General features: G+C 32.0%; 2 protein-coding genes across 9 annotated transcripts; both read left to right on the plus strand.

Annotated features, from left to right (window-relative positions):
• Window positions 1-153: 153 nt before the first annotated feature.
• Window positions 154-11,336, plus strand: LOC111422765 (E3 ubiquitin-protein ligase Nedd4). Of its 8 annotated transcripts, none has more exons than XM_071197227.1 (14): window positions 154-517; window positions 1,655-1,734; window positions 1,790-2,071; window positions 4,840-5,005; window positions 5,065-5,204; window positions 5,852-5,975; window positions 6,159-6,494; window positions 6,953-7,277; window positions 7,336-7,460; window positions 7,662-7,891; window positions 9,610-9,731; window positions 9,788-10,028; window positions 10,092-10,490; window positions 10,544-11,336. In XM_071197227.1, exons 1-14 carry the CDS (start codon window positions 410-412, stop codon window positions 10,644-10,646), a joined length of 2,781 nt encoding a protein of 926 aa, XP_071053328.1. In that variant the 5' UTR covers window positions 154-409; the 3' UTR covers window positions 10,647-11,336. The 8 variants fall into 8 exon arrangements, with proteins under 8 accessions (XP_071053328.1, XP_071053329.1, XP_071053330.1 ...); XM_071197228.1 differs by having other exon boundaries at window positions 4,861-5,005; XM_071197229.1 differs by having other exon boundaries at window positions 4,870-5,005.
• Window positions 11,337-11,588: 252 nt separating this feature from the next.
• LOC111422808 (Proliferating cell nuclear antigen) lies at window positions 11,589-12,668 on the plus strand. Its single transcript, XM_023056048.2, has 2 exons — window positions 11,589-11,941; window positions 11,991-12,668. The coding sequence occupies exons 1-2, from the start codon at window positions 11,721-11,723 to the stop codon at window positions 12,550-12,552; spliced, it is 783 nt and encodes a 260-aa protein (XP_022911816.1). The 5' UTR covers window positions 11,589-11,720; the 3' UTR covers window positions 12,553-12,668.
• Window positions 12,669-12,686: the final 18 nt, after the last annotated feature.

A 12,686-nucleotide genomic window follows, 5' to 3' on the forward strand; every position in this document is an offset into this window, starting at 1 on the left:
CATAATTTGTTTCAAACAATTTTTTATATGTTATGTATATCATGAAATCGACAATTCCTGTTCATAATCGTTTGTAATTAAATTACAATTGGTCCATTTGCATTAATACGCGATACACGCATACGTTACAGTGTCGACCTTGCAAGTTAGAGCGAAATGAACGCAACTGGTTGCTGTAACGCGCACCGTCTTTATTATTCTATTATGACTACGATCTAATCTTTGTAGATAAGTCAGTTTGCAGATGAATGACGATCAAACTTATTAAGTATCCCAAAGAATGTATATATATACATAGCTAAGTAGTTCGTGAATGGTTTAAACAAACGTATTTTCATTTTATAATAGTATTTATAATGGTTGTGGTGATATAGTGATATTTTACAAGTTGTAAAGTTTAATTTTATTCATGCGAGCGTTCCAGCATCGTCAAAGGAGCAACACTTGGGGTAGCGGAGGACCTTCTACCGCCCAAGTGCCAAGAGCTCCAAGAAGATCGCTATGTGTAATTGAAACGGTAAATTAATTATAATATGATAAAAAAATTAAATTGATATTTATGAACCATGTTAATTTTGATCACGTATCTTATCTTAATGATTTACACTTTAGAACAATGTATAAGTACATATCATAGAAATGATTAGGAGTTCTAAAAACTGTAACTAGTTGTAAAACAAGAATCAAAATAATGTATTAATCACACTTTATTAGATTTTCTTAAAATCAAATATCAAATTTGTTTGAATCACAGATAACGACAATACCGACATATAATGTGGCCAATGTGAGACGTTCAGTCGTTTAATGTCAAGATCGATAGGTGGCACTAAGTCGTCTTTTTTATAGATTTGAATTTTAATTCAAAATTGGAAATATTCTAGATTATATACATATAGATCTAAAAATCTATATAAATGTCAATCTATATGTGTCGGAAATATTCCCCAATAATTTCAAGGGTGCCAATTTTAAAACAAGAAAAAAACTATATTCTCGATCACGTTATTTGTACACACGATCTAAAAAATCATATTCTGAATTAATTATTTATAATTTTATTAAAATTAATATTTTTCAATAAAACATTAAGGTACTAATTATTTATTACTTTATAAAAAAATAGATTGTGATAATATGAAACATCCCGAAGGGGATTATCGGCGAGTTGGGAAAAGAAACAGAATGATAATCATTCAATCGGAATTTGCAAAAGTGAAAGAGAGACGAACATCGACTGTAATTTTGACGTTTCTGACATCACACACAATGTTCGTCGTTGTATTTACTCGTTATATCGTTCGTTCGTAATTTTCTTTTAAATCTAATTTTTTCGTCTAAATAAATATCGTAATCCTTCGCGGCTGTGAAACGAAAAATTCATTTTAGTGTAAATGTTCGCTTGGGCTTGTAGTTAACCTTCATACTTCTACTACAAGAAAAAAAACCATAATATTTTCATGGCATCTGATAATCTGTACGGGTACGTGCCCAGGATAGGAATAGATGGATATGTAAGTAATATAATACTCAGTTAAATGCGATTACATCGATATAATATACACACCTCTAAATTATGCCGATTTTTATTATCAATTAATTTACGGACATAACCTAGAAATAATGATTGTAGTTATTTTCTTTTTTGTTTCAGAACGAGGAACCAACAAGCAACTTACGAATAAAAGTAATAAAGGGAATAGGACTTGCAAAGAAAGACATTTTCGGAGCCAGGTGACTCCATCAATACTGTTAAATTTCCAAAAATTTAATACAATTTAAATTTTAGTGATCCATATGTACGGATTGACCTAAATACTATAAATGGGGATGAAACTATTGACTCTGTATTAACTAAAACAAAAAAGAAGACATTGAATCCTAATTGGAACGAAGAATTTGTATTTAGGGTTAAGCCAGCAGAACATAAACTTATATTCCAAGTATTCGATGAGAACAGATTAACAAGAGATGATTTTTTGGGCATGGTTGAGTTGACGTTAATCAGCTTACCTAAAGAACAAGAGGGACGAGCTATTTTACCAACAAAATATGTTTTAAAACCAAGAAGGTATATGATGTTTTATTTATTTTATTAATTTGTTTAATGCTTAAACGACATCATGGATGAAGTTTTCAAAAATTTGATGTCTGTTAAGGATTATTTGGGTTTTGAAGTGAATTATATATAAATATTCTGTGTTTAATGAATGTATAGTTATACTGTTGTGTTTTGGCAACTTAGGGAACATATTAATCATACTGGAGTGAAAATATTGTTAATGATAAAGTGATGAAATTTGGTACAGTGTAAACCAATATTAAATCATTATGCAATTAATAAGTTGTACCAGACATATTTATATTTAATTTTTTCTGAGATAGTTTTGATGAAATGTAAAGCTTCAATTTCAATAATAATTTAAGTTCTAAATGAGAATTATACAGGATGATTCTCAACCTATGCCCACAAACTTTGAGATTTATCCCTCATGACAAATAATGACTAACAGATGAAAAAAATGTAGTAAAAGTTTTTCAGTTTCCTAGATATAATCGGCGACATGTAGATAATGAGTTGTTTGGAAGATGGATAGGTTGAGATGGTCCTATGGCCTGACCATGATGATCGCCCAGCCTCAGTCCTCTTGATTTTTACTTTTCGGGTCACTTAAAAAGCATAGTGTACGCCACGAAAGTTAATACTGAGCAAATATTGCAAAATCAGATACATGGTGCTACCCAGACAATCTGCTAACACCCTGGTTTAGGCCGCGCTAGTGGGAGATCGTGAATTCATGGAGCCCAATTGATAAAAAGTTTGGGAAATAACTTCAAACATTTGCTGTGCTGTTACTTTAAAATGTTCTATGAATTCTTGATTTGAAAGTAAATATCACGGATATCTATAAAACAGAAAATCTTTTACTACAAAAATTTTCGATTTTGGGTGAATGTCTTGCAAACATCATACTACTTGAAGTTTAACAGAATTTTATGAGTAATAGATTGTGTCTCATGTTCTTCAAGAGGGGTATCTTTACTCATTTTACTGATTAGGTTTCAGAAGTAAGCTGACTCATTATCCAATAAGATTGGAATATTGCTAGAACATGCAACAACAAATATATTCCATCTTCGAAAGATGGAATAATAAATTTAAGGAATCTGCATAATTGGGTGGATTAAAATATTAGATTCAATTTTCAAAACAAAGAGTTACATGACTTACTTTTTAATTCTTAACATTAACACATTTACATTTATAAATTAAATAACAAGCACAATTAACAAATTAAATAACTATTATGTGGTCATATCTTCTCTCCACATAGCAGCTGAGTAATATCATTGTATGTGATTGTACACTTGAAGATATATATTACATGAATCCTTCCCTGTTCACTATTGGCAATAATTTCAATAAAAAATAATCTAAATTCAGTTTCATTTCGGATTTAAACGTACTGAACATATGTTGTATTGGATTTAACATGATACTTTAAGAAGCCAATCTACATATACTTATTCCTGCTTTGCGCATGCTTTGAGCATTTTGAATACAAATTGTAAAAACAGCAAGACCAATCAATATTTTGAACTCAATATGTTTATGTGCGTTTGTGATTAAAATTGTTTTTGTGTATAAAATTGAATGTTATTGAACAACCATGTCATACATTTTAAAGTATGATGTTTTATCTATATTGCATTAAAAATTGGGTTAAAAAAAATGTCACACTGCAAAAGAGTTACGTCGCTTTCGTGGGACTTGTTGCAGCAACTTTTTATCTAAAAAAAATATAGTGTTTCATAAAGTACACAGATAAAACTAGTACTTATCGAGGCGGAAATTATAAATTTATTTTTCTCGGGTCATGGCCGTTACTAGAATAACGCAGACGATTTTTTGTGTTTAAAAAAATTTAAATATTGTATGAAGCATAATTGTTATGTATCAATTTTTGGTTCATTAAACACAGAGTATTAATTATTTTACTAACATTTCATATTATTTTTTCAATAATCATATTACAAAACGGATTTTTATAGATGTACATTCTTAAATTTCTTATAACTGTAGATATTGCAAGCATGGCTTTCGATTCTTTTTTTTCTTTAATGGCTTAGTATTTAAGAGATATATTATTTACCAACAGGGGATAGGAGCTATAAAATTACGATATAACGTATATACCTTGATCATTTAAAAACATATTTTTACACTTTTTGTTTTCAACATCTATTGAGTATTGTAATATCTCGCATGAGCTTGTAAATTATATGAGTCATTTATTTTGAATGTGATCTAAGTCTATTTATCAATTATTTTAGTTGTGTTTACACTTAAACTTAGCTGCCATAAAAAATATATTGTATGTTGTATATATTTTTGCAATTATTATTTTAATTCCGGCGTTAGATTGTCGATTTCTTTACGAATGTTGTTCTTGAAAGCGAACTGTGGGTTGTTTACGTAGACCAACCCCTTTAAGTAACTCAAAAAAAAAGTCGTTAGCAAACCAAATTCTCTTATCGAGAAATCAAACGGTCTGGAAAAGTGTTCATTTTGGAACCAGAAATCCTTCTGATTTTGGCTTGACCCATTGCTTTTAAGTCGAGTTGTTTGAGTAGCATGTTAAGTCACGTTGATATTGACATAAATGGACTTATATCTCTTACAAATTAAACGGCTCATACACAGAGTGAAAACATTTGTAAATAAGCGATTGATAACAGATAACATAATATGATAAATACTTCTTCTCATCTACAATAAAAGTACTTCTTCATCTATCTACGCATTCTGCCTTCTGCTTGAGTATTGCATGTTGACAGTACCTGTGGTGCTGTATGTAGTGATTACAGTTCACGGTCGAGAGTGCGCGGGTATTTGGAGATTTATCATGCATTCCTGCGTAACAACACCATCGATGACGTGCCGGAAGAAGAAAGACCCGACAACGATTGGCAGATTGTAAATAATTCTGTGGGAGATGATGCAGTACGTAGGTACCCTCATGAGTGATTATAAATTATTACAAATTTAATATTGCTTTTTAGCCATCCATATTTAATTCACCGTCGACGGAATCAACAGCAGAGCTTCCGCAAGGATGGGAGGAACGGCAAGATGCGAACGGTAGGACGTACTATGTTAATCACATAGCAAGAACCACTCAGTGGGAAAGACCGACCTTAACGTAAGTAATTTTTATATCTATTAACTTATTAGTCTATAGTTTTTATATTACAAAGTTTTAAGTAAATTAGTTTTAAATATATTTAAAAAATCAGGTTGAAAGATAAACGTTAGGTTTGTAGAAACTGTTTATTCAACAATAATGTTATCATGTAAGGAAACGCAAACAAAACGGTTTTATCTGTAAATACAGGTAGTTTTTGATTTTTTCTTTATGTAGCACAAACATTGCTTTGTATTCCATTATATTGTGTATTATGATGGAAAATAATCTTTTTAAGTGGATGCAAATAATTTATTGTACCTGTTCTACGCAGTTCCAGCAAAATATCAAAGAGTGTGTTTTAATATAGTAAGATTAAAAAGAACAATAACTTCCAGAAAAGAAAAGTTGAGTTAGGTTAGTTTTATTTAGAAATGTTACAAATGTCAATCAACGCTGATAAAAATATGGGGTAATGTTAGGATAGGTCAGTTTTCTTAGTTTTGCATTATCACTAGAACTAACACAAGACCTAGAACTAGAAACATTCGGGTTTAGCCGTCTTAAGAGACGCACGACTAAACAGAATGTTTCTAGTTTTAGGTTTAGGGTTAGTGTTGCATTTTATGTGGGACAAAGTATTACTTTAACTTAATTTTTTGCAGTTTAAATGTGGATAACCAACTTCAAGAACAAAGGGTATTGGAATTAGCTGTAGAATTTGACCGTCGTTTCCATATTAGTGTTGACGATGAGAACCAACATGAACATTCGAACGCAACTACACGGGTAAGAAATTTACTAAAATCATCTTAAACTACATATTCGTAACATTACTAATCATATAATTACGTTAATTATGAATTCGTAATTCAATCTGTTTTTTTTTTAACTGAAAAACATTATCATAACAATGAATTAATTAAGCGTACGAGCTGCGCATGTGGTGATCTTGTTTTGCACGGTGCTTAGGGATGCATGACACCTTCTACAGAGAGTCAACTAAACGAATCGAACGACAACAATCGGATAATAATCGAAGAACAGCAGTCCGAAACGGCAGAAATAATTAGTAATGATGATGAAAGTCGTCGTTCGGCGTCGAATCGTTTGAGCATCATCTCCGAGACAAATTCAGTAAGAAACGATTCATCTGATTATTATGCGAGCGCCGAAAGCGATTACGGCGGTAGTGCTAGAGACTCAGCCGTAGATGACGTTAACGAAGTCGCTGGGTTTCCCAACGCTTTATTGGGATCTTCAATTGCCCGTAGACGAATGTATGCTCGCAGCGATTGTAGCGATGAGGTTGGTGTCCCGCACTCGATTCGATGTGGACCTGGCTTAAAAACCGCAGCTTCTTGTAAATTTCCACACATGCTTCACAGCTTTTTAATCATATAATCATCATCTATTGTATATTGTATCAATGATGTCCTGTTTGTGTTTGTGTGTGTGTTTTTATTTTACAGCGTCGTTTGCATAATCACAAATTTAGATTTTAGTTGTTAAGTTAACTTTGGGTTGTATATCAGGTTATGGAAAAATAAATTGGAAAGCAATCCTATTTCGCTTAATTTTTGTAAACATGAAATTATATTAAAATTTCCGTAATTGTAAACAATAGTGGACCAACTTTTTTAACAACCAAAAAATTTCCATTTTTGTATTGCCACAATTTTTTACTTTTACAGTCACTTTAATCTATCTTGTGTAACACAAGTGTACAAAAATAAGATAAAAATGATACTTTTCTGTAATTATAGACGGATGACACAACGGATAGTTCGAATACATCTAGACGTGATTCGACGACATCTTCCAATAGCAATGTTAGTCAACAAAATTTGCAGAGTGAAGGTCTGCCCGCAGGTTGGTCCATGCAGGTGGCTCCAAACGGACGCATCTTTTTCATCGATCACAATGAGCGTACGACATCGTGGGTTGATCCAAGAACAGGGCGCGCTTCTCCTATGCCCAATCAAACAGTTCAAGTGACGAACAAGAATGTAGAAGACGATTTGGGTCCGTTACCGGAAGGCTGGGAAGAGAGACAACACAGTGATGGACGAATTTTTTTCATTGATCATAGTAAAAATATGATTAAATTAAAACTTACAAATTTTCATTTGGTTTTTTTTAAATTAAGATACAAGAACAACTCAATGGGAAGACCCAAGAATGTCTTGTCCATCAATTGCAGGTCCAGCTATTCCATATTCTAGAGATTATAAAAGAAAATACGAGTATATGAAAGGACAATTGAAAAAACCGGTCAGTTTGATTATGTAGGAATCTAAACAAGAACGTCTTAGGATTATAAAAAATTGTTTATTCACGAAATAGAAACGTTAGCTTTCTTGGAGTTGTTGGTAGAAAGTGACATTAATGTATTTATTTTGAAAATATGCTGGACGTTCTTAATTGGATAGTTTTTGTAATGGGTCTATCTTAATAATTGTTTTTTTTTTTTAGAGTAATGTACCTAATAAATTTGAAATTAAAGTGAGAAGGACACATATCCTAGAAGATTCATACAGGGTTATTAGTTCAGTTTCTAGACCAGATAATTTAAAGACCAAGTTGTGGGTGGAGTTTGAGGCAGAAGTTGGTTTAGATTATGGCGGACTAGCTCGAGAATGGTTTTTTCTATTATCAAAAGAAATGTTTAATCCTTATTATGGATTATATGAATATTCAGCAATGTACGTATTAATTAATATTTATATAGGTGTCTTACAGAGATGACATGTACAGTTTCAGTGAAAAACTGTAAATGCAATAGATTAAATACTAAATCAATTTTGATTTTGGGATTTTTTATTTGATATAGAGCTTAATTTATATTACTTTAAGCAATAAGAAACGAAGTTTTAGGAGATAGAAAAAATATGATTAATATGATCTGCAAAAATGCTCTTACCTTGTAATGATGAATTTAAAAATTTTAAATGTTTCATTACACCGGCGAAGAAGAGTAATTCTTTATCTTTAATTTGAGGATAAAAGATTCTAAGAACACTACATGTATGTACTGTTAGATGTTTAATACATCATACACTAATAACCAACTCACTTTCTACTATAATGACTCACATTTATTTCTTCATTTAAACTGAGTTCACCAATGAAATTTCAAAACTGACGTTGATTTTTTTATATTATTTCCGAACGGGATAATGAATCATCTTAACTAACTCCGATTAATGTATTTAAAGTAGAAATTCAAAAAAAGTACGAAGGCTTTCAGGGCCAGTGTTAATTGAACTATACAGGGTGGTTCAGATTTTAATTGGAAAACTTTACTAGGAGGTAATGCTTGCCAAAATAACACAAGTTTTTTATATAATCATAGGGTCGCAACTCTTTTGTTGTCGAGCTATGAGCTGTCAAAGTTGAACCAAAAATTTACATTTTATTCTGTTATTTATCCATGCCTCGTAATAACCCGTCCTTTTGTAATATTCCCTCCTCTCTCCTTTACCATATCTAATCTTTCCCTCCATAACTTCCTTTCAACACTCCCGCAGTATGGTCATCCATCTATCATTTCTTCATATTTAACTGCTCTTCTGCCCGCCACCACCCTCATTTCATCAACCTTCAATTGTTCCCTCACAATATACTGCAGTGTTTCCCTCGCCAGATCTAGAACCCACCTCTAGTACCGATTCTGCCTCTTCCATCACCAAACTTCCGCCCCGTACGTCATTGCACTCCTCACCAACCCATCAAACATAATCTTTCTCTTTTTGATGTCCCTTTCAAACACTCCCGCACCCCATCCTCAGACCTGCCTCATCACCTTATTAGCCTTTTTAGCCACCCCCCTCACATGCGTCGCGTCCTTGCTGTCCTCCCTGAACCTTTACCCCAGATATGTGAATTATCTCACCTCCTCAATCTCCATTCCTCCCTCTTTGCAAAACTTCATCATCTGTGCCTTTGCTACATTTACCTCCAAGGCGAAGGGGGTCCTGAAATACCTCTCCAAGTGTCTCACCATCCCTCTCATTTCCGCCGAATTCTTCGCCACAACCACCATCTCCTCCCACAACTTCTCCCCATCTACCTTATCGAATGCCGCCTCAACATCTATGAATAGGGCTTTCCTCCCTTCTTATCCAACTCTCTATCCACCAGATGTTTTAAGATGTAAACGTTATCTACCCTTCCTAAAACCTGCCTGTCCAGCCAGTAATTTATAAAATGAGAACTAACACTTGACCTTGAACTAGAATCTTTTGGGTCTTGAGAGACGCATGACTAAACCCGAATGTTTCTAATTCTACATCTAGTGTTAATGTTAGCTTTGGTTTTTATTCAACGTTGTATATTTTTATTACATTAAAACTAGACCACAACAATAGACTTAAAATAAATATATATAGGTAAAGTAATTAGTACTTTTTAATGTTTTCAGGGACAACTATACATTACAAATAAACCCTGCTTCCGGTATGTGTAACGAGGAGCATTTGAATTATTTTAAATTTATAGGTCGCGTTGCTGGATTAGCAGTTTATCACGGAAAATTACTAGACGGTAAAAATTTTGCTTTATTTTTTTAGCCTAATTTTTAACGTATCGTTTCGTTTCAGCGTTTTTCATTAGACCGTTTTATAAAATGATGCTTGGTAAAAGCATTGACTTGAAAGATATGGAATCAGTAGACAGCGAGTATTACAAGTCGTTATTATGGATAAAAGAAAACGATCCCTCTGGACTTGATCTTACGTTTTCGGTTGATGAAGACTCATTTGGACAAACATCCCTAGTTGAGTTAAAACCGGGTGGAGCTAACATTCCTGTTGATAATTCTAATAAAGACGAATATATTAGGTAGGTTAAAACGATATTTCATTAATGAATGTATAATTTCTATTTTATTTATTTATTTTATAGTTGCGTGATAAAGTGGCGCTTTGTAAGCCGTGTACAAAAACAAATGGACGCATTCCTGACAGGTTTCAGCGATTTAGTCCAATTAAATCTGGTGAAAATATTTGATGAAAACGAATTGGAACTCTTAATGTGCGGTATTCAAAACATTGATGTAAAGGACTGGAAACAGAATACATTGTACAAAGGCGATTATCACGGAAATCACATTGTCGTTCAATGGTTCTGGCGCGTTGTACTTTCTTTTTCGAATGAAATGCGAGCACGTTTACTTCAATTCGTTACCGGCACGTCTCGCGTTCCCATGAATGGTTTTAAAGAGCTTTATGGTAGTAACGGTCCGCAATTATTCACCATCGAAAAATGGGGTACAGTGGGCAATTACCCTAGAGCTCATACTTGGTGAGATTAATTAATATAATTAGATATTATTTAAAATAATTATTTTTTTGTAGTTTTAATAGATTGGATTTACCACCATACGAGAGTTACCAACAACTAAGAGAAAAATTAATCAAAGCAATAGAAGGTTCGCAAGGTTTTGCTGGTGTCGATTAGAATAATTAAAACAATATAATATAATATATATTTTTATGAGATTTATAACAACAGGTATTCTGTCCATTATATGTTAAGATTATCTGCCTTTTTAATAATGAATGAAAAGTAAAGAAAAAATACTTATATACTTTCTTATACAGGGTCATTTCAAACTTGATATTCTTTATTTTTAATTGTATAACTATAGATAATAATTGTTTCAAATATTTTTAATCAATTAAAAAACTATTTGAAAAAATTATCTGTATTTTTACTGCGTTCTGAGTAGAATTAAAGATAAGACGCCAACTTTGAGATAACTCTGTATTGAATCTTGAATATTGTTACGTTTGTTGTATGTAAATTTTTCCAAACTATCGACCTATTATATATACATATATTCTTTGTTATTTTATTATCCTGTACTCTTGTATATACTTACGTATTTTATAATGTAAAATTGTATTGCGATTTTATTATTCTATTATACCAATATTGGAACACGACGACTTTCCATGAATTTTTATTATTATATTTTGATTGATAAATTGACTTTCTTAGTAAGTAAGTGTTATTACATGTCCATATTTTTACATTTTTTAAACTATTTTACAACCACAACATAATATACATAAATAAATACATATTACCTTACTGCTATCAAATAGTAATAAACATAATGAAATACTTAATCAGCTTTTTAAGCAACTTAATAGACTTTTTTTTAACCTTTCTTCTTAATCATAAAAGTAATAATAGATATTAATGCCTATATCTGCTTCACCAAGTGCTTTATTATGTCCTCTGAGTATAGGTCAAAGAGATGTTATTGATCAATTATTTTTATGTACAGTCCTTTTCCATTTACACATATTTATGGTGATTTATGTTTTATATAAAATAACCTTACTTTTTATTTAAATCAAAAATAGCGCCAAGTTAACTGACATTTGACAGCTTATAGGTTATTCAAAGCTAATTTCAAGTTATATTTCTGGCGGGATTTTACTAACGTTCTAGATCTAACACGCTTCGTTTTTGTGCGTTTCCAAATTCGCTAATTTACAATTAACATCTCAAACTTTTTTAAAAATGTTCGAAGCACGTTTATTAGCGAGTGCAACGTTAAAGAAAGTTTTGGAAGCGGTTAAAGACCTCCTAAACGATGCCTCTTTCGATTGTTCCGATTCCGGCATTCAGCTCCAAGCCATGGATAATTCTCACGTTAGTTTGGTTTCTTTAACTTTAAGAGCCGATGGATTTGATAAGTATAGATGCGACAGAAACTTAACTATGGGAATGAATTTGGCAAGGTAGATGTTATTTTTTTTATTGCAACATCTTCAACGAATTTATTTTTAGTATGACCAAGATTTTAAAGTGTGCAAATAACGATGATACCGTAACTATTAAAGCCCATGATGATGCCGACAAAGTAACATTTATGTTTGAATCAAAAAAACATGAAAAAATTGCTGAGTTTGATTTGAAATTAATGAATTTAGATCAAGAACATTTGGGCATTCCTGATACTGAATTTTCTTGTAAAATTCATATGCCATCAGCAGAATTTGCGCGAATTTGTAGGGATTTATCTCAATTTGGTGAATCTGTTGTGATTTCTTGTACAAAAGAAGGGGTGCAATTCTCTGCGGCTGGTGACATTGGATCGGCTAATATTAAATTGGCTCAAACTAATAATATCGATAATGAAGAGGAGCAAATTACAATTGAAATGCAAGAGCCAGTTACACTTACGTTTGCTTGTAAATATTTAAATTCATTTACAAAAGCAACTCCTTTATCTGCTCAAGTACAACTTTCCATGTCTGATAATGTGCCATTAGTTGTTGAATATGAAATCCCGGATTTGGGCCAAATTCGATATTATTTAGCACCAAAAATTGAAGATGATGAAAATTAAAATCTTTGTAACTGTATTTATTAGTATTAAAACACATTTGTGCCTTAATTTAAGCCGTTATATTAATGTTTAGCGTATTGTAACAACTTCTTTTCAAATATATACATATTAAGGTAGTTTTTAATCTGTTTAAG

Source organism: Onthophagus taurus, chromosome 7 (assembly GCF_036711975.1).
Source record: "Onthophagus taurus isolate NC chromosome 7, IU_Otau_3.0, whole genome shotgun sequence".
Classification (NCBI taxonomy): domain Eukaryota; kingdom Metazoa; phylum Arthropoda; class Insecta; order Coleoptera; family Scarabaeidae; genus Onthophagus; species Onthophagus taurus.